General features: G+C 42.5%; 2 protein-coding genes across 2 annotated transcripts in view; one reads left to right on the top strand and one right to left on the bottom strand.

Moving 5' to 3' along the window:
- LOC121296268 (probable helicase with zinc finger domain) overlaps positions 1 to 5178 on the top strand; it is a 22379-nt gene extending 17201 nt beyond the window's left edge. Inside the window, exons 5-10 of the mRNA XM_041221609.1 lie at positions 223 to 299; positions 672 to 1179; positions 1325 to 1547; positions 1914 to 2475; positions 4354 to 4606; positions 4813 to 5178. Coding sequence (XP_041077543.1) covers positions 223 to 299; positions 672 to 1179; positions 1325 to 1547; positions 1914 to 2475; positions 4354 to 4606; positions 4813 to 5156 — 1967 coding nt within the window. The 3' untranslated portion in view covers positions 5157 to 5178. The remainder of the gene's footprint in view (positions 1 to 222; positions 300 to 671; positions 1180 to 1324; positions 1548 to 1913; positions 2476 to 4353; positions 4607 to 4812) is intronic.
- Positions 5179 to 12917: 7739 nt separating this feature from the next.
- Positions 12918 to 22827, bottom strand: LOC121296365 (voltage-dependent calcium channel gamma-1 subunit-like). The gene is made up of 4 exons (XM_041221854.1): positions 22410 to 22827; positions 15469 to 15543; positions 14518 to 14655; positions 12918 to 13208 (listed from the first exon to the last, which is right to left on the bottom strand). Exons 1-4 carry the CDS (start codon positions 22645 to 22647, stop codon positions 12976 to 12978), a joined length of 684 nt encoding a protein of 227 aa, XP_041077788.1. The 5' UTR covers positions 22648 to 22827; the 3' UTR covers positions 12918 to 12975.
- Positions 22828 to 24483: the final 1656 nt, after the last annotated feature.

Below are 24483 nucleotides of genomic sequence, written 5' to 3'. Positions count from 1 at the left end.
CTAGTTTACAACACTATGTGATGGCTTTCATTCTTGTCTGGATGCTGTGGGTCGATTTGCATGTCATCACCCCTGTGAATTAAAAACTTCAGGACGCTAATTTAACAGACGAGAAGTTATTCCATGATAATTAAATCGGAACTCGCTTAGTTATAACACCTCGTAGTATGTAGCTGTGTATATCTTGGAGGATAACTGTTAAATCTTTTTGATCTTATGCAGGTAAAATGGATGGAAAATCTGAGCATAACAGTCTGCACACCCCAGACAGGAAAGCCCCTGATTCCAAAGAGAAACAGGTATCGCGCTTTTATTTATTCTATGAGGTGAACTAAACGTGGGGGGGGGGGTGTGGGGGGGGGTGGGTGGGGGGCAGTAAATTCAAAAGTTAGTAGTAATGCCAGCTATATGTGAAGCTGGTTGGGGGAAAGGAAAAGGGATGATGTGTAAAATTATTAAGAGCTTTGTAACAACTTGTTATATAGGGAAATGCTGGGTTTTCAGACTTTTATTCTTTTAAAGTAGTTGCGTGCAGCTTTGGGCACAGCATGGAAGGGGAAGTGTTTTGATATATTAGCACTGCTTCTATTTGTCTGTGAAATGTCAGGTACCCGATTTTAGGAAAGCAAAAATTGGCATGCAGCTGACTAAACTAGTTCTTATTTTTTCAGGTGGAAACCGTGGAGGCTGGACATAGCAGAAGCCCTGACCCCCAAGCAAGCCTAAATTTACCAAATGCCAGACTCCACAGGAAAGAAAACCCAGTCCAGAGGCCGCTTAACTTCCACCTGGCTCCCCCTAACCCCCCTTTCCCCCCTCACGCCTCCCGGCCCCCGTTCAGAGTCCACCAGCAGCAGCAGCAGGCCCCTCAGAATCACTTGCCCCTGCAACCTGGCCAGGTGCACCAACTGACCCAGCAGCATTCATCCCAGCTATCTCCAGCCTTCCAGGCCGGTCACAACCCCCCCTTCTTCAACCCCCTCCCTCACCGGGGCTTGCACTCCCCGAACCTCGAGGCCATGGCTCCGGAGCAGCCCGCCATGGTGCCGGAGGAGATGAATAATGCGGTGAGGCCCGTTCCACAGCTCAACGCACCACAGCCGCCGCCAGCTCAGCCCAGCCGGCTCAACAGCTTTGTGGAAGAAAACTCTGAGGCGGCAGCCCTGGGAGAAGCGCTAGGTATGTAGATGAAGAGGCTGAACACTGGATACCCCAGTCCTCCTCTCCTCTCCTTTTTTCATTTTTAAAATGTCATTCTTGCATGCATGGCTTGTGCAGCCCATTAAGCAAGCTTTAATGAATCCTTGCTGCTGTTTCTTCACAGACATGCAGGGGGTCGGCACGCTGGAAGCTCTAAGTCAGCAGACGAGACTGCACCAGTGGAATGAACACAATCACTTTCTGCAGAGCAACATGGCTTTCCCTCTGCATCAGCAGCTGGCTCATCCCCTAGCCCAGCAGGCCCTGCGCTTCCCCCAGCAGCTCATCAGAGGCAACTGGAGGCTGGGCAACAATGCAGAGGAGGAGCCTGGACCAGGATACCCCAGGTACATTGGTGACAAAGCGTCTCTACGGTTTCCAAATGCTCCACTGATAGCTGTTTTAGTGGAAACTAATTCCACCTCCTCCCCTCCCTCTGATCAGTTAAAAACAGGTCAAATGTACCTGGCTTTCAACGGTCCATAAAAAGGTATGGTTTATCTAAAGAGTATATCTGCATTCAGCTGTTTCAGATGTGGTTACCAAAATAAACAGGACACTCCCTTTTTGTGACCATTTTCATCTAAATGCTGTGCTCCCGTTCCCTTTCTTCAGTGCGAGTCCAGAATACATTTTGTTAAGTTCAGATGTAAAGATTCTGAATCGCAAAGTCTGATCACAGATTGGATTTTTTTTTTTATTGGTGCTTGTAGGTTCCCCGGTCTGCTCAGAGAGGTGCCTCCTTCAGAGCAGGGTGAGCTACGGGACCTGCCGGAGATGCCCCCTCCCCAGTCTCGCTTGCTGCAGTACAGGCAGGTCCAGCAGGTCCAGCCCCGCAACCCTGGAGCCCTCCCCTCCCCTTCGTCCAACTCCAATCACACCGGCCACTTCCCAGGCCCCTACGGAGACACCAACCGGGAGCTTGAGATGATCAACAGCCAGGCTTTTCAGCAGCACCAAGCCCAGATGTTCAACAATGCCTTCCCCATGGCAGCCGGACACACCACCCCTCCTCCAGTGAAGTACCTGCTCCCTGAGGCTCAGTGGCCGCACCCTGGCCTGCAGCAGAACCACATTCTGGGGCAGGGCTTTCACTATGGCATGCAGCAGTTAGCCCACAGACAGGAGCAGGTCCACCTGATGCAGATGCACCAGCAGCAGCAGCAGCAGAAGCAGCAGCAGCAGCAGCACCAACAGCAGGCCATCAATCAGGAATCATTTCACCCACTCTCGCCCCAAACGGTGTCTGCTGCTTCACTTCACAACATAGAAGAGGTACAGCATTCATATTGGAAATCTAAATGAGGCTGACTTCACTAGTAAAAAAATATTTTTGAAAGTTGTGTTTTTTTGTTGTTTTCTATATATATATATATATTATACACACACACACACACACACACACACAACACACACACACACACACACAGGTCCAGGTGATGAATGTACTCGGCTGGGAGTAGAAGTGCGCTGATGTAGCTTTTTGGGGGCAAGCCTCCCATCTCCGCAGTACCCCACTCAGCCACAGACCATGGGCTGGCAATCGCACACTTTTAGCAGAAGGCCAGCTGTCTCTGCAGTGCATCTTGGTTTGTTTTTATATCACTTCGTTCATGATTTATGATGTGGAAATGTTCGCTTTTGTATCAGAGTTGGAGCTGCTTGGCTAAGTGGAATATGATCTATTAAATCTTTTTAAAGATTTTTTTTTATTTTTAAATACATTAAATTAAACACATTTCAGACACATTTGTTATCTGAACTGTATCCTGCTCAATTATTTGGGTGTTACAGGAAAGACAGATTAGACCAGATGTGTTAAAACAAGGTGTGAAACTGCATAAATTCTCAGTTTGAAATGTGCTTCTCTCAAGCAGTTTATGCTAAATTGTGTGCACAAGAGTTACTGAGTATACAGGGACCTGGATTAAAGCTGGATCTCCTGTGAACCGGAAGAAATGTAATCAAATATTTGGAACAGGACCCTCTCAATATAATTCAGCAATGCGATGCTAAATTTACAGGCAACATAGCACACTATTCCTGTGCAGATCTGCCTCTGAACAGCGCGTTTTAGTTTCTTCTTAACTATTTCAGTGTTATTGTTCTGATATAACTGCACTGGTTTCTGGGGTAGTTGCGAGGCACAGAACAAGTTGGATCCTTCAGTACTTTCATTTTGGAGGTGGAAACAAAATTATTACAATTGCCAACATTTGGTAAAATGCCTGTGTATTCCGGCAGCATCTACAGTGGGACAAGACCTGCTTTTGAGGATCAGTTACCTGGTACTCTGAATTAGCTGAAGGTTTCTGAAGTGCTTTTCAGACCCAGCAATATATTCTTTCTCTAAAATGCGCAAAGTCCTGATTGAATGGAATGCTTGCCTCTTTGCAGCTGTCCAGGGAGTGTGTTGCAATGTTGAACCTGTTTCCATGTTCACGGCGTAGGAGAAAACGGATAGTGAGGCATGTGGATTTTCAGCTTGCTCAGCACAGGCTAGATTCATGTTCACCCATTATTACATGCATGCTATATTTACCAGTCACAAGAAGGGTGGCAGACCTTGCTGGCAGGCTTGATTTTCCCCATGAAGTAATGGACTGGAAGGAAGGCATGCGTAAGGGAAGTCATAAAGAAAATATTTAATAGCCAGTCTTTCTTGGGCTTCGGAGTTATCCAGATATCTCCCTGAAGCCCATATTCATATTCATATTCATATTTTCTCTGTTTTGTTAATAAATGCAGGCTGGAATGTCCCTGGATTCTATCTTCTCAATACATATTTGTTTTATTATGAAGTTTTTATTTATATGTTGTATATCTGTTATTATATATTATGTTCAGCTGATATGTAACAGTGCATGTGTGCAGTTTAAGATGCCTTGAAGCTGATGGCAGTTGTCAGTGTTTTGTGACTGAACGCAGTCTGGCAAGGCGTGAAGGCTGATTTACAGACAGCGGGGACTGCAAACGTTGTTTTTTTTTTTTTTTCTATCTCCCGAAGCGGAACCAGTGTTTATCAAATTGTGAAAGCTACAGCATATTCATGTTTAACCTGGCACCCTGTTTTTGACGAGACTCCTCGGTATCTTACCAGCGTTATGAATAGATTTACTTAAATAACTTTTTTTTTTGTTTTGTTTTTTTCAGTATGAACCTAGAGGACCAGGCAGGCCACTGTACCAAAGAAGGATCTCTTCTAGTTCTGTGCAGGCTTTCCCTGAAGATTCAGGCGCTGCTCCAGGTGGTCCCGGTCAGTGTAAGGAGCTTCCGGACCATCGTAGCAATCTCTCATACAACTACCCATCCCCAGAGCTGTGGGCCAGCGCCAACTCCTCTGTGCCATTTCAGAACATTCCATGCAATGGAGCCAGCAGAGTAGTTCTGCACAGGGACCTTTTAGGTAGGTTCTTTCAGCAGCCACACGCACACGCACACGCACCACATGCACACACACACACACACACACACACACACACACACACATGCACACACACACCTGAGGCACTCTAGCTCTAGGAGTTGATAGAGAGAACATATGGGGCGGGTGGAAATGTTCTGCTACCGAGAGTAACCTTTTGTGTGTGTGTGTTTTTGTTTCATTTCCAGCTTCAAAGGTAGTCTGTTCAGCAGAGGAGCACATGAAGGCTGAAGGTGTGCAGCAGCTGTCGAGTTCGTTCAATTACACCACGCTGCAGCACCTCGGCCAGTTCCCCCCGCTCATGCCCAGCAAGCAGCCGAGTCCTGAACCGTGCAGCAGCGCCAGCGGGCTGCAGAACCCTGGCATGGGCAAACCCCCCACCATGTCGTATGCTAGCGCCCTGCGGGCACCCCCCAAACCAAGACCCTTGCCCGAGCAGACGAAAAAGAGCAGTGATCCCCTGGCCTTGTTACAGGAGCTCAGCATAGGCAGCTCAACAGGTAGCAATGGATATTATTCTTACTTCAAATAAATTCAAATCAATATAAAAAAAACAAAAAAAAATGAAATCATTAAAAAAAAAAAAAAAAAAAAAAAAACAAAAATTACAAAACATGCTTTTTTTTTTTTTTAAATAATTTTTTTTTATTATCAAACAAACGCGTTAATTTTAAATTTTACTTGCATTAGTTGTGTAATTTCTTTTACGGTCGTAGCTCTTTAAATAAAAAATTAAAAAAATTAAAAAAGGATAAAGTGAACCACTTCGCTGCCAGGCAAGCTGTCCCTCTTTCTTTCTGCAACCTCTTAGTTGCTCTTCTTGCATTTGCCTAACTTATGTTTAGGTTTTTGCTTTTTTAGTAATTAATTTAATGTCTTGTGATGTGTTTCGAGAGCAGCCAAGTGGTTAACAAAATAACACAAAAATACAAAGTGTGTGTATGTGAAGTAGCTAAACTTTTATATAATCTATATATATATATATATATATATATATATATATATATATTATATATATATAAAAAGAAACAAATGAATTACTGGATGGAAATAAGTCTCCTATTGCATAGCGATTTCATCCATTCCTGGTTGTACTAGGAATTTAATAAGATGCCTGATCTTGTTACCTGTACAGTGGGGCTAATCATGCTGTTAATTAAAACTGTGAATGTGTGAAACTGCTATGCAATAGAAATCTTTATTTCATCCGTGAATTGTATGCCACATACTTATTTTGCTGTACCATGTAGCATTGACATTAGCATGTTGCTGAGTTTCTGTAACAGAGTGATCCAGTATATTAAAGTACGACCCTGAAAGAGAATCGCAGCATCATCCTCCAGCTGAGTTCATTTCGAGGTGTACAGAATGCAATACACAACAAGAAAACACATGCCAAAATCTCACAGCCAGCTCTGCAGTATCCACATGCACTAACATCTTCAGTGCAATGGGGGAACATTTACTTTTACATTGGTCAGTTTTGTCTTCAGAAAGGCCTGTAAATTGTTGCAGAAGAATTGAAAAGAACAGCTGCTTGTTTGTTCAGTGGCGATTGTTATGACACGCACATATTGTGCTTTTCCTGGTCAGCGTTATACAAATTCTAAATCTCATGGACAAAAACAGACCTTTTTCCATAGGGAAAGGAAAGACAAGTAAATGCTCCTCCACCCTTTCAGATTAGTAACCAGCCTCAGAAATCAGGAGTGATGAAAAGCAGAACATGTTCTAAGCTTTCCTTAGTTCTGGTTAAGCCTTTGTTGGGTATCTTCCCAATGCAACTATTTTAATTCATTTTATTTGTTGTTTTTCTTGTAATAAACAATGTGTGTTTTAAAAATTTTGCTTATGTTGACTATGACTTAAAAAACTTTTTTTTTTTTTTTATTACCTAAATTTCAGAAAAGGGATAATGCAGCTCCTAAGTTGAAGCTTTACAGCACATCACAGAACAGTCTTACTGAATGTATCAAAAGGGTAAACAATAGCAGTTCTAAAATGTGTCAAGCCAGACCAAAAACTACTTGAGTTTCTCTGAACCAGTCTACACTTCTGTTATTGTGCTAGGCATGTTTTTGCTTCATTAATGAAATGTTTTTAAGCTTGGATCATTAGCTTGCTGCTTGGACTCATGGGAGAATTGCCCAATCACCTAACTCAAAGGAGACCCAGCAGTTGGAAATTGCAAAGGCTGCTGGGAGGTGGTGTTATTAAAACTCTATTTCCCTGCACCCTTTGCAAGCAGGAAGTGGTGCCCCAGTCTCTCTCCTGTGTGAATGGGATTGTCACTTTGCTCCTAGCAACCTGAAGTCACAGCTGCAAATAATTTGTGAATAATGGTTTGCCATGCAGTGCGGTTCGTTCTTAGCCTCCTGTTTGAGATTTGCAAAGCAGATAACCTTGCATTTCAAGCTCATGTCTACTAAAATTGATTTATTAAAAAGATGAATGAGCCAGGGCTGTCAGGTGGTATCAACCTTTAATCCACAGTGCAGGTCAGAGCCAGTTTGAGCTTGTGATTTTAAGAGCCTGGCTGGGACTCCGATGTGAGCACACTGTTCCCTGAGATTTCACGCAGTGCACTGTGTTGATTCATGTTGCTTTTATTGTATTTATTTATTTTCAAGACTGGTGAAGTGGTTTTAAAGGTTTTAACCATTAGAAAAAAGAGACCCCAATTAGTGTTTGTTGTGAAACTGCCTTGTGTTTCCAGTGAAAGGACAAGGCACGGTGCTGTGTTGCTAACCCTTCTTACTGTACAGTTTGTCATCTCTCTCCCACGCTGGAGGGACCCAATTAAAAGCGAAGTTCAGGTTTCTGTCCACTCTTAAGATACCCGTCAGTTTCACTGTGTATTGATGTGTTGTTTTAGAAGCCTGTGATCTGACGCGTATCGTTCCGTCATGTTTTAAGGTACACTTGTTTTAATTGTAAAACCCTGCATGAGAAAAGCTTGGTAATTTACACCAGGGTTCAGTTTCACAAAGCGCTGCTAGCTAACAACCCCCCCGATATTTTAACACAACGTCGAAGCTCAGTAGAAATCCACCCAGCAAGTCCTTATGATTTAAAGGATCAATGTGTTATTTTTTTCTATGGAAGCGAATGGGATTTAGCAGACTGCCCCATGGAGCTGCTTTGTGAAACTAGCCCCAGGTTTCTATCCTTTACCTATGAAACCACAGGCAAGTGACACTTTTTACATGGCCTTGATCTTTGCTGCTTTTTCTCTTCCCCCACCAAAAAAGTGTTTTAGATGGTTTCCTACATTTCAATATATGTAGGGGAATTTGTTTTTTATTATATATATTTTTTGTGTTACACTTATTTACTCATAGGTTTGCACCATGACAGTATATTTGTAAATAATGTGCATTTTTGTAGGTGTTTCTATATACCCAAGAATACAGTACATTACTTTTATAGTTATGGTTTTAACAAGAAAAGATGTCCTTTTAAATAATGTTTAAAAAAATATTAAGAAAAAATATTACAAAAAAACAAAAAAGATAAAGAAAAAAAAAACTATTATAAAAAAAATAAAAAAATAAAACATTAAAACAGAGCCTTGGAATAATCTGGTTCACTTTTTGAACAAACACACCTTTTGTAAATGTGAACCCAAACTCAGAATAGTGCATAGGCTCTGTTGTAATGCGAATCAGCCATGTACGACGTGAGAGGGAGGGGGGGTGTATCCTGTGTCATTGAACATGCTGTCCGTTTGTGAAGTGCACATGTGATTTCTAGGTTTTTAAAGATGAAAACCATGGGGAGAAATATGTTTTAGGTTAATTGGTGCTTGCTAGTTTTAATAACAGTGTACATTTGTGTGAATTACAGATTTTTTTTTTTTCACTATGCATGTGTAAATGTTTGTAATCTGGCAGTCTTTTCTTTGGGATATATATAAATTTAATTTGTGCAACATTTGGCCTTTCTCCTAGTTACATTACATATTGGTCCCTTTATTTGATGTTTAGCATTCAGATGTGACATTATACAACAGGGGTCTAATTTACTAACTTTTGTTTTTGAAGAATAATGCAAAAAGAGTTCTGTGTGCTTCAATAATAAAATATATATATATTTTTTAAAACAACAACAAAAGAAAAAAATGGCTGGGCAAAAATGCTTTGTTGACTTGCGCTGACAGAAGCCCATTGTAGGGGCTGTCTGCTGGAATTCATTCACTTCCTCCTTTGGAAATGTACAGGTGTGGTTCTGCACATCAGTACTCAATCAAGGAGTGCTACCCAAGGTTTTTAAACCCACTTTCTTGTTAGCTCTAGCTACATTTTCTCTGCCCCCACCTCGTTCTGTTAAAGATATTTTGATTCCATGCCCCCCCCCTCCATTCAGCTTTGTAAGAACTTTTTTTTTTTTTTAATCAATTCCATACACAAGACCAAAGAAAGAGAAGCAGGGAAATCAACTAAATAACTTGCATTGTTCACAAGATTTTACTCTACAGTACAGTTCCTTTGCTCACGCCGGTGGGTAATAAAAACATTTTGTGTTGCTCGACAAATGATTACTACACTAGGGAATATTTAAACAAAAAAAGCCATAGGAGATGAACACGAGAGAGAGTGAGAGTGATACAGTGTATTGAAGTTGACTTGGCAGTAGCTATTTAAAATATATCTTGCATATCTACACCTTTAGAAATGTAACAACCATGTCGTCCCCCCCCCCCCCCCCCCCCCCCGTCACATCCGCTCCGCTTAGTATAAAGGCCATGCCTGTAGTTCGCAACACTCTCAGTGCACCAGGATTGTATGAGGGGTTCAAATAAGTACTGTTCAGCACCTGCCCTGTTCTGTCAATCCCAGCATCAGAAATGCACGAGAGCCTCTGGCATAGACACAGACAGGCCAATATACAACTACTTCATTCTTTCAAACACGCAACGCTCTCTTTGAGCCATTGCCCAAACACTAGCCTTATTTAATAGTAGGGTTCATTTAAATCTTCAGCTCCGTATTTGATTTCTCTCAGCTGCCCTGTCTCTATACCTATGCCAAGCCTTTAGCTGCCTTATTGAAATTTTTGTAATTCCTGGTGAAGAAGCCACCTTGGTCTTGACCAAGGCAGCCTTTCAAGGGACGGATCAGGAATTCGGTGTAATATCTGCGTATTTACTGCTAGATTTTAAAATATTCCATGTAGACTGAAGCCCACCAACGCTTCTGCTATGCTCCCCTGATTTTTGCACAGTACATGCTTAATAACCCTTGTGTTAATCCGTTGTGTACAGTAGCTTCAGCAAGTCAATACGAGCGCTCTAGCACATTTATTTCTTTTATAGTTGGATTGTGGTGTTTTTGTTTTGTTTATATTGGGTTGTTTTTTGTTGCCCCTGCTTTTAGAAATGGTTTCCATTCTGCATATGTCCCCATTGTTCATAGTGGATGGATATATAATATATATATAAAAACACTGTGCTTCTCTTGGTGGTAGTTGTTTTTTGACATTAAGCTGCTGTGGATAGCAGACATGTTTATCTGCTATTTTTTTTCCTTTTTGGTTCACTATTAAAAGTGTTTTTATTGCAAAATTTTGTAATCTCTTTTTGTGGATCCTGTTGCCTGTTTGAAGTGATGGGTGTGATTCAATTCTGACAATTCTACTTGAATCATGTTCTCTCTCTCTCTCTCTCTCTCTCTCTCTCTCTCTCTCTCTTTCTCAGCTGCTTTGAAAGTACAGTCATACACGTTTTACAGTATCCCTGACTTCAAAAATACAGTTAATCTCCATGCTTTTACTATAAGAAACTTCACAAAGTGTTTCTACTGAAGTCTTTTTCAATGTCTTCTAGGATTCTCCTTTTATTAAAGTGTAGTGGCAGCCATGCCTCTGTGGCGTCACTCTCACCCTATCACTGCAAGCTCTTCTCTTGCAAGATACACAGTCACTTGTCAGCAACCTAATTTTTAGCAGTTGTATTGTGTTGTTGTTCTAGCTAGAGCAGTGGTTCCAAACCCTGATCCTGGGGACCCCCTGTGTGTGAGGGTTTACATTCAAACTGAACTTTCAATTCCTTAACTCAATTGATAATTTGCTTAATTAGACCTTTTTAACTGTTTTCAGCTCTTAAACAGTTCAGGTTAGCTATAACATTTTAGAAGTAACCTGAACTGTTTAAGAACTGAAAACCATTAAAAAGATCTAATTAAGCAAATGATCTGTTCATTTAAGGGTCTGGTTAAGGAATTGAGAGCTGTTGGAAAGAAAACCAGCAGACACAGGGGGGTCCCCAGTACCAGGGTTTGGAACCAGTGCTGTAGAATCATGACTGGATTCATCTCTGTCTCGTACTTGCAAAACAGCTGACTAGGGTTATTTGGCGTGTGACCTGATCAAATCCCAGCCCTCAATAGATTAGTCATTAGCTGTAATTTTCTTGAATGGAGTTACTCTGCACTGGAGCAGAAGCGCAGCCTGCCTGGTCCAGTGTATTCACCGTGCAACACAAGGGCTTGACGTGAGGTGCGGCAGGTAATGCGAGGCTGCTTGTGATCCGAGGCAGCTGCACAGAACGCAGTGTTGAGAAAGTGTAGAGACAGCGCTGCGAGTACAACAGGAAAGCGAAGTACGCTAAGATGTGTTTATTTTCATTCAAAATACGTTTTAAAGCACAGATATGTTACACATAAAGTATCAACATTTACAAGGAGGAAAAAAGCATTCTACACAAGAAATAAATTGAACAGTGTTCAGAATTGCATGCCAATCAATTGCAGCAATGCAGCTGACAAACTATGCAGAGTACATCCTGTATACCTGTCACTATATACAGTATCTTTAGATTTATTAATTTGTTCATCTTGCTACACCCCTATTCTGTTCTGGTAACAAGACATTGTCTCTCTAATTGTTGTGCATTTACATACAAAGTACTTAGTAAATACATGTACTTACACAGTTACAATGTTACGCAAAGTTAATTTAATGTGTAAATGTTTTTGCACAATATAACCCTACTCTCCCCAACCTTAAGCTTAAGGCTTTTCAAATACATTTGTGTACTTGCATATATCGTGCAAAAAGATTTGCATGAAGTACATTGCAACTGTGTAAGTACACATGTGTTTGCTATGTAACTACTATGTAAATACACAATAATTGGTCGTTTCATGCAAAGTGTTACCCTGTTCTGGTTACAGCCGCTGAGAACTGCAGTGTTGAACCACAGACTGCTTCCTTTGCAGAGCAGTGCATGTTAATGAAGGTGCTGTTAAAAACGACTGTACTCACGTTCACTTGGTTTTACAAAGTCGTGTGCAACTACTGTACAGAATGTGTGCTTATCGTGGCTTGTAATCATACACTGTGCTTTTCAGGGTAGTTCTTAATTACCTTTCAATAGTGGAAGAAAGGGAAACCAGGTGGATGTAACAACATGTTATTATGTGGCTTTATGCTACGAAGAATGTGCTTAAAAAAAACAAAACACTTACACATTGAAGGCCTAAATTCAATAGCGTGAAAGTGGCTTCACATTAAGTAATGCTTTTGAAAAGAAAACAAAAGTGAATGCCCGCTAGTGTCCTGTACAAAGAGAGAACGACAGTTTAAAAAAGAGATGGATTTGTATCCAAATAGTCTGCCAAGATCTGCACCTGCAGATTCTTCACTCTACAGGCCTTCACTTGACAAAGAAAGACATTCAACCTGGCACCTGGACCACAGTATTCCCAAAATACACAAATAGATGATGATGATATTAATAATAATAACAATAATCCAGGGATATTATCCAATTTGGGGGGGGGGGGGGAATAAATGACTATATGCATAGAGCACATACATGATTGACAATGTTTTTTATTAATTTAGGCTTGTTAATGGGGTGGGGTTGAGGGCACCAGACTGGCACACTCATGAGATGCAATAGGGTGGGGTTGAGGGCACCAGACTGGCACACTCATGAGATGCAAGTGCATTTCACTCCCTGACCGAATGGAGCACATGGTCCAATGATTATCTTTGAGTGTTTTTTGTTTTTCTCTAATGCTCTTGCTTATAACATTTTACTGCACCCCCTCTCATGCAACACAGTGTACTGTTTTCTGGCACTTAGAATGGTCCTATAGCCTGTTGACTGTTGTGTGTGTGTGATATATATATATATATATATATATATATATATATATATATATATATATATATATATATATATATATATTGCTAGCTGTAGATTCGACATAAAAATTGGTGTAGAAATTATTGTTGTATTATAACAACATTAGGAAGACGCTGGTCTTGTTGCCTTTTTTTTTTTTTTTTTTTTTTTTTTTTTTTTAAAGACTGCTGGTTGCAGTTTGTCTCGTCCTGCTCCGCCATTAGTCATGTGTCTCAGGCTCGGCGTCCATGCACGTCTCCCAGGGGTTCTGAGGCATCTGGGGCATGGAGATGAGCAGCAGGGCGATCCCGCTGAGGAAGAGCAGGACGAAGGCAGCGCAGGCGCAGGCGAACGACCACGAGTAATAGTACTCGATCCAGACAGTCTCGTCGCTGTCGATCATCCTCTTCACAGACTGACGTATCACCTCCACTGAGATGATGATGCACAGACCTGGGGAGACAAGGGACAGGCAGATGTGAGCTGGGGCCTGGAGGGGTACCTTCCTGCTACAGGTGAAGCAGTGCACCCCTACCCAAACCTGGGAGCGCAGCCTCCGACTGTATGTGTGTGAGCAATGAGGTGGCTGTTTGCATTCGGAGTTCCCGCCTAGTGGCACACGTTAACGGTTGTTTTCTTACTTTTAACAAAGTGGTGCCAAAGTTGCACGAGAGCAACAAAACTCAAAAACGGTTCTGAGGTACCGGGGTCTGTTTTAATGATCTAAGCAAGAGGTGTTTAACACTGCCCCCTGCTACCTCTGCCCCATCGTGGTGCTCTTTCCACCATCCTGGTATTGAATTCAGTGATGTTAATAATCACCCAGGCTGGGGGGAACACCAGCAGGATTTATACAGTCCAGTGGGATTATTCGTTTAGCCACTGTTTTGTTCTGTGGTTTCCATGGATACCCTGTATCTCGGCCAATCGCTGCCATTGTTGCCTCTCTGTGGTTTCCCTGATTTATTTGTCCTGGCAGGAAGTGGTTGAGCTGATTAAGGGGGGGGGGGAGGTGTCTGGGATTCTAAAGCATGGCTTTGAAGTGATGTTCTCATCAGTTATAACGGTCGACTGTTCTCCCGTCTCTGGAGGAATCTGAAGGAGCCACTGCTTTGTTCCGTGGAGGCAAATGTTGGCAGGCGAAAATGGAAAGCATGACCTTTGTGGAGTTCTTTTGGGCCTTCCTTCCCTGCGGTTAAGTGTTTATCAAAGGGAGCGCTGAGCTACAGGACTGATGAGCGCATGATGGATAGGAAGAGTGGAACCTTCACTCAGTGACTTTTAATATGGGAGAGCCAATAATCCTAGTATCTATCTATCGATCTACCTGGTACCCGCTTAGCAGCGTGGTGTAATCAGGAGAAGTGCGGTCCTGTCGTTGAATTTCAAAAAAAGCCAAATGGATTCCAAACCAACAAAGTCATTCATTCTTTTAACACTCGGTGAAATGGGCTTTTTGTTAAAAAAAAGCAGTGTAAACAGTAAAAAGACTCTGTAAAGAGTTGTGTAGTCTGCTGGTTTAAGGAAAGGGCTTGTAACCAGGAGGTCCCGGGTTCAAATCCTGGCTCACTCACTGACTCGCTGTGTGTGACCCTGAGCAAGTCACTTAACCTCCTTGGGCTCTGCCTTTCAGGTGAGACGTTGTTGTAAGTGACTGTGCAGTTGATGCATAGTTCACACACTCTAATCTCTGTAAATCGTCTTGGATAAAGACGTCTGCTAAATAAACAAATAATAAGAGCCAGTAGATACAGTGCTGTACCTGCGAAGGTGAAGAACATGCCGGCTGGCTTCAGGAGGTAGTCCAGGCTCTTCTTGAAGGACACCAGTGTGCAGATGGTTCCAAGAATCATGAAGCCCACGCTGATGATGGCGATGGCCGCGGCCGAGATGTTGTACTCTGAAACAGAAGGGAAGGAAAATGAAGCCAGCATTCCTCCTCTTTGCAGATTTGATTACTCTAAACGCCCTGGGCTTTAGGGGCTGAGATTAGCAATTACTGTACCTGGGATCATGATGGTGTGGCGGACAGAATGCCCTGGGGTTAGTGTTCCTAGATAATTAGGAATCAATGCTTCCTTCCTTCGGGAATACTGTAATCCGATTCAGATATACATGGCGTGTGAGCACTGGCGTTTAAAGGGATCTCTGATAGCACAGCGAGGGATTAGATGTTTTAAGCTGCTCTGATACTTGATACAATGGTGATATAATTGCCAGTGTCAACGCTCAAGCTGCTCGCCTATTTGATCACTTGTGTTCTCAGCATGAGGCAGACCCTCCATCCCTAAACACAGCGCAGATTCATCGCGGTTCCCTGTGTCTCGTTTAGAGGGAGGGGAGCTCGGCGTGTGATGGACAGAAATAACAAATCTGCTTCTGCTTTTCAGAGCAAAGCATATCTCATTCCTCCTGATGGCTTCTGAAGATCTCCGCCTACTCTGGGGGATGGATTCGAATTCCTCACCATTACATAGCATTCTCATAGCGCTTTTAAACTTGTCTGTGTGATACTGTACAACCAAAACCCAGGTATCGAGTTCTGCATGGGTGACCTGAAACCTAAGCATTACCCTTGAAGAATCATGACAGGTTCTAAGTCACACACATTTTGAATATTTCTGCTAGTGTCTTTTGATGCAGTCAGTGTTCCAACAGCTTTAAGAGAAACGATAGGACAGCCACGCTGAAGCAAAGCAGAAGTGCGCTTTACCTTTTTGGGTTTTAACTTGAAACATTTTTGCATCTTCTCCTGAGGTGAAGTGCTTGAAATAGGAGCAGTTTTGTTCTGTGGGGGGAAAAAAAACCAAAACACATTAATTAACATTAATTGTATTCAGTAGTAACACACTGGTAAACTCTGATATCATTCATAGAGTGGTGGTTTACACTTTTACACTTTTAGTGCTGGTTTTTAAAAATGGTCCTTTTTGAAAACCAGGCTTCAATTAAACACTAAACAAGAAAAGCATCGGCCTCATTAACACACTGAAGCCTGTCCTTCCCCCAGACCTGGGATTTGAACTCTATAACTGCAGATCTGTATACAGGTCTACAAAAGACAACTTCACTCAGAACTGCCAGTAACTGCTAAAAAGACCAGTACATTAATCTAACACACTAATATGTATAACTATACAAGATTTTATTTTGTATTTTTCTGGAAAGCCACTACTAAGTTATCAACGTCACCCCTGGCAAGAGTGCGAGAGAGTCTGTAAAGACGACGTGCGGTTCTTCTGACCGGCGTGACCCGGGTTCAGCCGGCCTGTCCACTCAAGCTGCCACAGTCCACTGGTTAGTCTCTGGGAGATGGTGATCTCTGAAGCACATGCTCATGGGGGTGATGGGAATTGAAGGGTAGCAGAAACCAATGATATCCCAAAACTGTGTCCAAGTGACCTAATCACGAATTACCATCCCACTCCTCCCCACCCCCTCCCCAGTACCGTGTCTCTATTGATGTTGAACAATCATCCTCTGGGCTTTTGTAAGCAAGACCTGTGTGTGCCAGCTAGATCCAGCAGAGACAGGAGAGGTGGCCCCTTCTATTATACGGTAATTATTTTTTTTTTTTTTTTTTTTTTTTTTTTTTTTTTTATTTTTTTTTTTTTTTTTTTTTTTTTTTTTTTTTTTTAATTTTTTTAATTTTTTTATTTTTTTTTTTTATTTTTTTTTTTTTTTTTTTTGTTTTTCTTTTTTTTTTTTTGTTTTTTTTTTTTTTTTTATTTTGTTTTTTTTTTTTTTTTTTTACCTTTTTATTTTTTTTTTTTTTTTTTTTGTTTTTTTGAACAATCATCCTCTGGGCTTTTGTAAGCAAGACCTGTGTGTGCCAGCTAGATCCAGCAGAGACAGGAGAGGTGGCCCCTTCTATTATATCTATTACACAACAGGTTAGTGCTGGGGGTGGGGTGGGGTGTAGAGGTTGACTCGTTCAGTGCCAGGTTTTTCTATTTCAAGCACATGGTGTGATGCTGATTACATAACATGCTGTAGCTTCAATCAAACTGTCTCTGCTAACAGGCGAGTGTTTATCAAGAAAGCTTATTGAGCAGCAATCTGTCTCAAGGGGGTAATCCGATTAGGACCAGGGGTACAATTAAGATGTAGTCAGATAACCGCGGCTAGCTCTCTCTGTCTCGCTCTCTAGAGTTCAAGTGTCCCCAACTCGACTCTTGTCCATCCGCAGGTAAACTAGAAATCGACTCTATTGCTGACCGCTACATTGCTATCGCAAATCAGAAAGAAAAATCTCAGTGGTGAGAGAGCTGCACATAGACTGAGCCATGCTTCTACATTCACAGACTGAGCCGTTCTTCTCCCGTATTATACTTACTGATGTGTAAGAAATACTTCTGTACAAACCCCCTGGCTGTATGTAGTGCACTGGGATACAGATTCAGTCATAAAGAGGATGTCCTGAACAGTGCTACGCTTCCTCAGTTCACCTCTGCAGACTCATTGCCTTGGTCAAGCATCTAAGCCTAACAATACTCCTTCACGATCCCAGGGAAGCAAGTTAGTGCCTGTCTTCTAGATGACGGGGTTGGCGTGGGACACAGTGAGCCTCTGTCTAGTTAACGCAATTGGGAAGGTCTGACCGGTTGGTCTGGTGGAGCAGCATCCCTTACAATAGTTTCCCATGGTAATGCATGCTTTTACTGGGTGTTTACCACACTTTGCTTTGCTTTACCATACCATGAACGTTCATAGGAGAGATAATAAAACAGCTGAGATACCATCAGGGAGCCGTTATGTGATTCTCCTGGATCTGATGCTGCTGGGAGGTGCCTTTGTTAGAACTGAATGCCAGCCCTGCTCTCTTGTATACACTGTGGACCCTAAAAGGGCTCTTGTTGCGTCCAGTTTCACATGTCGGTCAGGATTAAATTGACTGCCTTAGCGTGCAACTCGCTTTCGCTCAGGGATGTTGTTTGTTTACAAACACCTCTGTTGTGTTACTAATTCTGGCCCTGTCATTTTTATACTACGCAAAACAAGAAACAAAATTACGCTTCTTTTAAATGCCACTTACTTTGTTTACATTTATAATTAGGTAACCATTTAAAAAATAATTAGTAAACAGGTAATTAGTAAACAAAGCATATGTTACTATGTTTAGAATACAATTTGAGAAGCTGGCATCTGCACCTGATGAATGCCCTTCTTGGTTCATTATGGAGGACACTTAAATTCCTGCTGTAATGCCTGCCTCGTTGGGTCTCATTTCCTAATTAAAAAACTGCTTTCAAATCTTGAGCAGATGCTGCCAATCAAGCTAATTTGCAGACAGCTCGTGATCAAAGTGAGGCTGTGCTGAATACAGGGCTGTGGACTGTAGGTACGATTCCACTATCATTCAGTTTAGGATCAGCTCTTGCCTTGATCACATTTGGCTATTCCCTTATAAAAGTGTGGCATAGTTTAATAAAGCATAGGGAAGCATTGTAAACATGGTGAAGCATAGCATAGCACATCATTATAAACTGTGCACAGTATAACCGTAGGGAAAACATGGGAAAACTGCAACAGCACCATATAAACTTGTATAAGGGTTTAAATGAGACTCTGCAGTATATCTGCAGTACGTCTGGTACAAAGGTATAGAGTTACTGCATTATAACTGCCGTTTAACTGTAATACTGTTGTTGGACTGTATCTGGGACTGCTGTTTCCAAATGGAGAGAGCTTTTAGTAACATGCCCAGATACTCCATTTGCCAATACCCAGGATTATCCTGCCATGCTGTTCACGCTCCTGGATCACATCCAGCAGTGTTTGCCAAGAAGAGCTCCAGAGGCAGTCTTGGGCAGCAGAGTCCTCCTGTGCTCAGCTCTGCCCTGACTGCCCTGACTCAATCACCAGTCAGGGGGAGCCATTTCAACAGTCTCTGAACCTGTGGACTTTATTCACTGGACAGAATGTAACAATACCTCAGTCAGAGCGTCAATTACTGACCAAGAATTGCAACGTGCCAATCACTTAGCACAGGGTTGGCATGCAGGTTTGCAGGCATCCTATATTTAACGAGCAAAGCAATCTAAAAGGACGCTATATTAGACTGAGATTCTGAGCAAAGCGGCGGAGTCCAGCCAGGGAACTCTTTGGGGTCAGTTTCAATGATCTGTTTATTAACATGACTGCATGCAATAAAGACAGAGTAAAGAGGTCCGCGATCGAGCAGGCTCACCATTTGACTGGGTTTAGATTTGCTACGGTTTTGATCATTAAAACAGACCTTACTGATATCATTACAGGTCTCCTTCCTATCATTTGTCACTTCTGAGAACTGAATAACTCACGACACCGGGATTTGTCCATTTAAAAAGATGGCTCGGTAACTTTAACGACTAGGAGCGTTGCTGGGCACGTTCTTCAATAGCACTACAAATATTTCTAGATGTTAAACTAGTATAAGGAGGAAGAGCAGCAGGTTATAGAGGCTTGCGCTGTGTCACAAGTGGACGGCTTCAAAGAATCGTTCTCCCTTTGGCTTAGTTTTTTGATCTTCTGACAGCTCCATTAATTACTGATCCCTAGCAGGGCGCTTCCGCATGGAGAGAGGTTCAGACACGAAGGCTCGGACCCTCCTACAACCTGGAATGAAAATCTGCAGCTACCAGTGAACTACAGTGGCAGCTCAGTGAATATAGTACTGTCCCGTTCAGATGGAAACAGAGCTGGGAGTTTGTGATGCCCAGGGGAGAATTGGATGGAAAAATTGCATGGAAATGTAATAGTTTTTTTTAATATTGCCCACCAAGCTCTCAGGACTGCAGGCTTTCATCTCAATGAGTAGAGGGATGATGGATTCAGTAACTGCAGGCAGGTATCCAATTACCGCTCTATATTAAGATTTTACAAGGCTTACGGGTGTAAAGTATTGTTTTCATTTAAAGCAGATGGCCCCCTCACTCTCCCTCTCTCTCTCTCTCTCTCTCTCTCTCTCTCTCTCTCTCTGTCTCTAGGTGTCAAGGGACAGAGCTGAGCCATTAACCTTAAGACCGGAGCAGACATCCCAGTGAATCAAACCCAGAAGTGCACCTGCCACTCTGAAACGACATTCCTCTCCACAGAGCCCCAGCCTGGTAGCCAGGATCAGGAATGTCTTGTTCCCTCTGGAGAGGGTATCTGGGCTATGGAAGGCCTGCTCACATGCTCACGTCACTCGCAGGGTGCTGGGAGCTTTTTTTTTGTGCAAGATTGGCTCTCTATAGGGCTCCTTCTTTATAGGGACAGCTGGTTAGTCTCCCAAACCTACATTTATCCAGTCAGCCGTATGCTGGTTTTTTTTTAAAAAAAAAAAAAAAATCTATGAAAAAGAGATTTCTTTCTGCAGATGCTTGAACTGAATCGACTGCCTTCTTGTACTGCAGCTCAGTCTGCACACGCTGTCCCAGTTTAGAAACGACAAGCTAATTAAATTGTGATGTGCTGTGGTTTTCATTTAGGCATTGTGTTTTTTTTTTTTTTTTTTTTAACTCTTTAGCATCTGTTTTGACTCGTCGTCATTCCATGACTGAAAAACGCTGTGCCTCTTTGTTTCTGCCTTGGCACACACTTCACAGGCTCAGTTTATAAGCAGTGGTAGGGCCTGTGGTGTAACTAGTTTTTCAGGGAGTGCAGTCAGTTGCCAGTGTGCAACGTATTGTTTTAATAACATCTATATACAGTAATCACAACAGTTAGTGAGAGCATTAGACTAATGATTGTAATTTCTATTGTATTTGGAATTTAGTGATTTTGTAGGTTCTAGCCTGTTGCTTTCAATATAATTTCCAGGGCTTTTCTTAAATCAAACCACCCCTCATTCTTTCAGAAATGTCAGGAAATGGGCTTTGAGGCTGCCTTTCTCTTCCACTCTCCGGTGCAGTACAGGGCTTGGTTAACTCATGCTGACATAGCCGAGTGGAGAAGCTGTTTTGCTGATTAATGGAGGAATTCAGTCTCCGGCACTGTCCTATCCAACACCTCTCTCAAGCATTACAAGATGTGTCACTTCAAAGATGACAAACAAATCCCTTCCCAGGGCTATCACTCTGTGCTTTAAGGACTCTGGTAAGACTGTACAGACAGATGCTGGGAGGGATTCTCATGGCTGGCCCCCCGTGGGGGACGTGCTTACTGTTTTTCTCACTAAAAGGACAGCTACACAAACCGTGTGTCCCTCACCTGGATAGCCAGAGCCAGGGGGGTTGGGTTAGTACATGCTGTGCAACTTCTAACAGCAGGAATCCAGATTTAAGAAATACACAGACGCACAGAACAGACGTGAGAGATACACAGAAATAATCACGGTGGAACCCCCTCCACGAGTGTTCTTATGCTGGTGGAAAATGTTAGGGGACACTTCTGTTTGAATACAGTATGAGGGCATTTCTGATGCAGAATGTTCTACTACATATATACACAGACAGCGACACTAGAAAGGAGGCTCTGGTTTTTAGCTTCGCGCGTCAACAGCTGCCATTCATAAAACATTATGCTCTTGATTTGCAGCAACCCAAAATAAGGCAGGATATTTTACTACTTTATTAGTGGAAAATCGAAGCTTTGATGTTGGTATCAGCACCATTTCATTTTTAGTTATAAGATGAAAATCAGCATTAGGCTACCTAAAAATGAGAGTGTATGGCTTGCATGCTCTGCTGTCTGCGATTTAAATGGGGAATCCTTCCCACCCACTTCCTCTTAGCATGCTAACCATACACTGCACATTACAGCATGGCAACCAGCTAATTAATCACATTCAAATGTTTACCGACTTTCATTAAGCATAGTGGCAAAAAACAGATTGTCTGTAGTCTTTGGTCATAGTATATCTGCTAATATTATTTTTTTTAATTCTGTTTCCATATATAGTCTTTCACACTGAGCCTTGAGCAGCTCTTTATAAGGATCATCACATCTGAACATTGGCAGCCTTGCAACAGACTGCTCTTGACTTCCTTCAATACGAGACAGTACAGAATATTACAGCAGGTTTCTGTAGCAGGCGGACAGGAATCCAGCCACTCGCCAGCTTTTACGAGTAAAAGTTTGCTCATAAAACAGCGTCAACGAGTCATCGTTCTATACATGCTTTTACTACATAGCTGTAGAAATTGAAATGGAATATTTTGAAAAGTATATTCACAATAAGATAGGCTGTCGCTGTTTAATCTCTCCTGAATGAAGAGACCCCACTGTAAACACTATGAGGTTGAGCCTACAGTAATAACTAAATGGTTCGATTGTGCATGTGGAGTGCAGGAGTAGGAGAGGTTGTGCCTGGCAGTAACACAGCTGACTCCAGCCATGTGTGAGGGTGTCACCACACACACACACACACACATTCCCAAGCTTCAGTCCAGTGACCCTGGGTCTGTAGTCTGTTCAGAATGATTGTTTGAGGAGTGAGTCATTTTTAAAGGTTTTTGAAGAAAGGTCTCTGATTGCAGAGATCAGTGCTGCAGTTTGAAGTGTAATCACCCTTATAAAAGTTCACCCTTCACATAGTAAAAAGCAAAGCTGTAAAGCATAGGTGTGAAAATCCAATGACCAACCACTAATCCCTTACTGGAACAGCGCTGGGGTTTTTAAGTTGGACCACTGAGCTCCTTTCGCTCTGGTCTCTCTACATGCAAGAGTTTAAGTACCCTAAGTGGCTCTTACCTCCAGGAAGGCTTATTGGTCCACAGCCCTTTCCTTTGGGGTCTGGCTCCTGAATGTAGATGCTTTTTAAACAAAGTCTCCAGAGTCCGAAATGCGCCGCCTGGCAGGTGGTGTTGAGCTGCTCCACCCGTGGGCTCAGGACGGCCCAGTGATCGGTCACCACGGCAGCAAACATGGTGGAGATACCCACCAGGATGAAGAAGAACGCTATGCGCACCTTCGTCGTCTTGTCCTCCATTGCTCCTGAGTGTTTGGATGCTCTCTCGTGGTAGGCTTGGTGGTCTCTCTGAATCTCAGCTCCCAGGCAGCTACTGCTTACCCACCCTGGCCTCGTGTGTGAGTGCGCCCTGTGAGCACTGCCCTAGTTTTCAGTCTGGAGGAATCCTGTTTTGGTCCACAGCTGTTGGTGCATGTCAGGAAAGTTGATGAGCAGACTGGCTGCACAGGGAGGGCTGATACTATTAATGTCCATGGTGAGTCAAATCTATGGGATGGACACTTCTCAGATTTCAGCAGAGTGCTTTCTGCACTTGCTTCTTAAGTCCAAGCACTTCAAGAAGGGGCTTTCTTCATAAAACATAGTGTGGGGTTGCTTGTATATTTGCAGAAATATATGAGCAACCCTGATTATGTTGCAGATTGCTAAGCAAGTTGCTAAAATCATTTTGCAAGTCCCCTCTTTAACTGCATTGGGCACTTTGCTAAAACCCATGCTAACCTTTTTTATGCTCGTGTCACTAATCGGCTAAAGGAGACAGTAGTTCCATGTAGAGGTTTGTTCTGTACAGGCTGGGGAAGCGTTGCATCTCATTACCTTTCCTGCCTTGTGTGAAAAGCTCTATTAGTTACTGTATTTCAGAAAATGCAACAAGAAACAGAAACTGGTTTGTAATTTAATTTTTAGAGCAAGATTGTTGTAAAGCCTCTGCAGTGAATGATTCAACAGTTACTTCCTTTTGAAGAAATCCCAGATCAGATCCTTGCGATTCAGTGTCTGTTCAGTATGAAAAGCAAAGTGATTGCATCTCTTTCTTCAGGTTCACTCGCACAGCAGTCCTGCTCTGATTAGAAATCCTGGCAAGGACAGGGCTGCTCAGGGACTTCAGTGGGAGTGACGCACAGCGAGAGAGATTTAATTTCATATTTGTGTCATTCTGGAACACCGAGTAATAGAAGAACCAGAAATCCCCTATAGACTAAATAACCCCTTTACTGATTCCCACTCATAGGTTGCTCCCGTACTTAAATGCACTGCATGATCAGCATGTGTTGAAAACATGCTTGAGATTCATTAAATGGAAATGCCGCATTTAGAAAAACTGCTCAAACTCTCAAGTAGAGCCGAGCCCCGCCAGTGCTGTGGAGATCTGTTGGCAGGTGAAATCCTGGCCCTGCATTCCAGCCATCATACTGTGTGCCCCTCCCGCCACTCAATTGGAGTGCTAGCAGCATCTTGCAAGCTAGGAAGGAGAGCACACCCAGACAGTGCACACTGTCATATTCTCTGTGATGGTGGAGATTCTCCTGGGTTTAAATGAGCAGCACTACTCCATCCCAGGGCTCGAGTGATTCAATATTACAGTCTTGAAATGTGAAATGAAACCTCCAAACTATTCGGTGCCTCCAAGGGATTGTTGATGAGAGACACCCCTGGGTCTCTCTCACTGAGGGGAGACCCTTCGACCCCGCTGACTGTCCAGCTTCTCGATCATTGCCATGTGCTCATGTATGTCTCTACGTGGGGAGCTACACGCTGGCTATAGGGGTGAGGTGTCTAATTCTTTCAGCCTGTCCAGACTCTGATGATACAGGGATGAGAGTGTCAGTAGTGGCAGCTGTTTCAGAATTATATGGCAGCTAGTTTTAATGACAGCGTTTCCTTAGGAAAATGTGAAACGGTTTCTTCAATAATTTAATCATTGTAATTTTTTTTTTTTTAAATACGTATTTTATTATTATTATTAAAATATGGACAGGTTGATGGATTGGTATTACATGAACTTGTTGATTCTGAATATTTCTTTTTAATCGACTCAGTGTTAGTGAATGGGAAAAGACACTAAACGGGAAATTA

The sequence above is a fragment of the Polyodon spathula genome, chromosome 21 (genome assembly GCF_017654505.1).
Source record: "Polyodon spathula isolate WHYD16114869_AA chromosome 21, ASM1765450v1, whole genome shotgun sequence".
Taxonomy (NCBI): domain Eukaryota; kingdom Metazoa; phylum Chordata; class Actinopteri; order Acipenseriformes; family Polyodontidae; genus Polyodon; species Polyodon spathula.
This window is presented reverse-complemented; position numbering and strand designations above follow the sequence as displayed.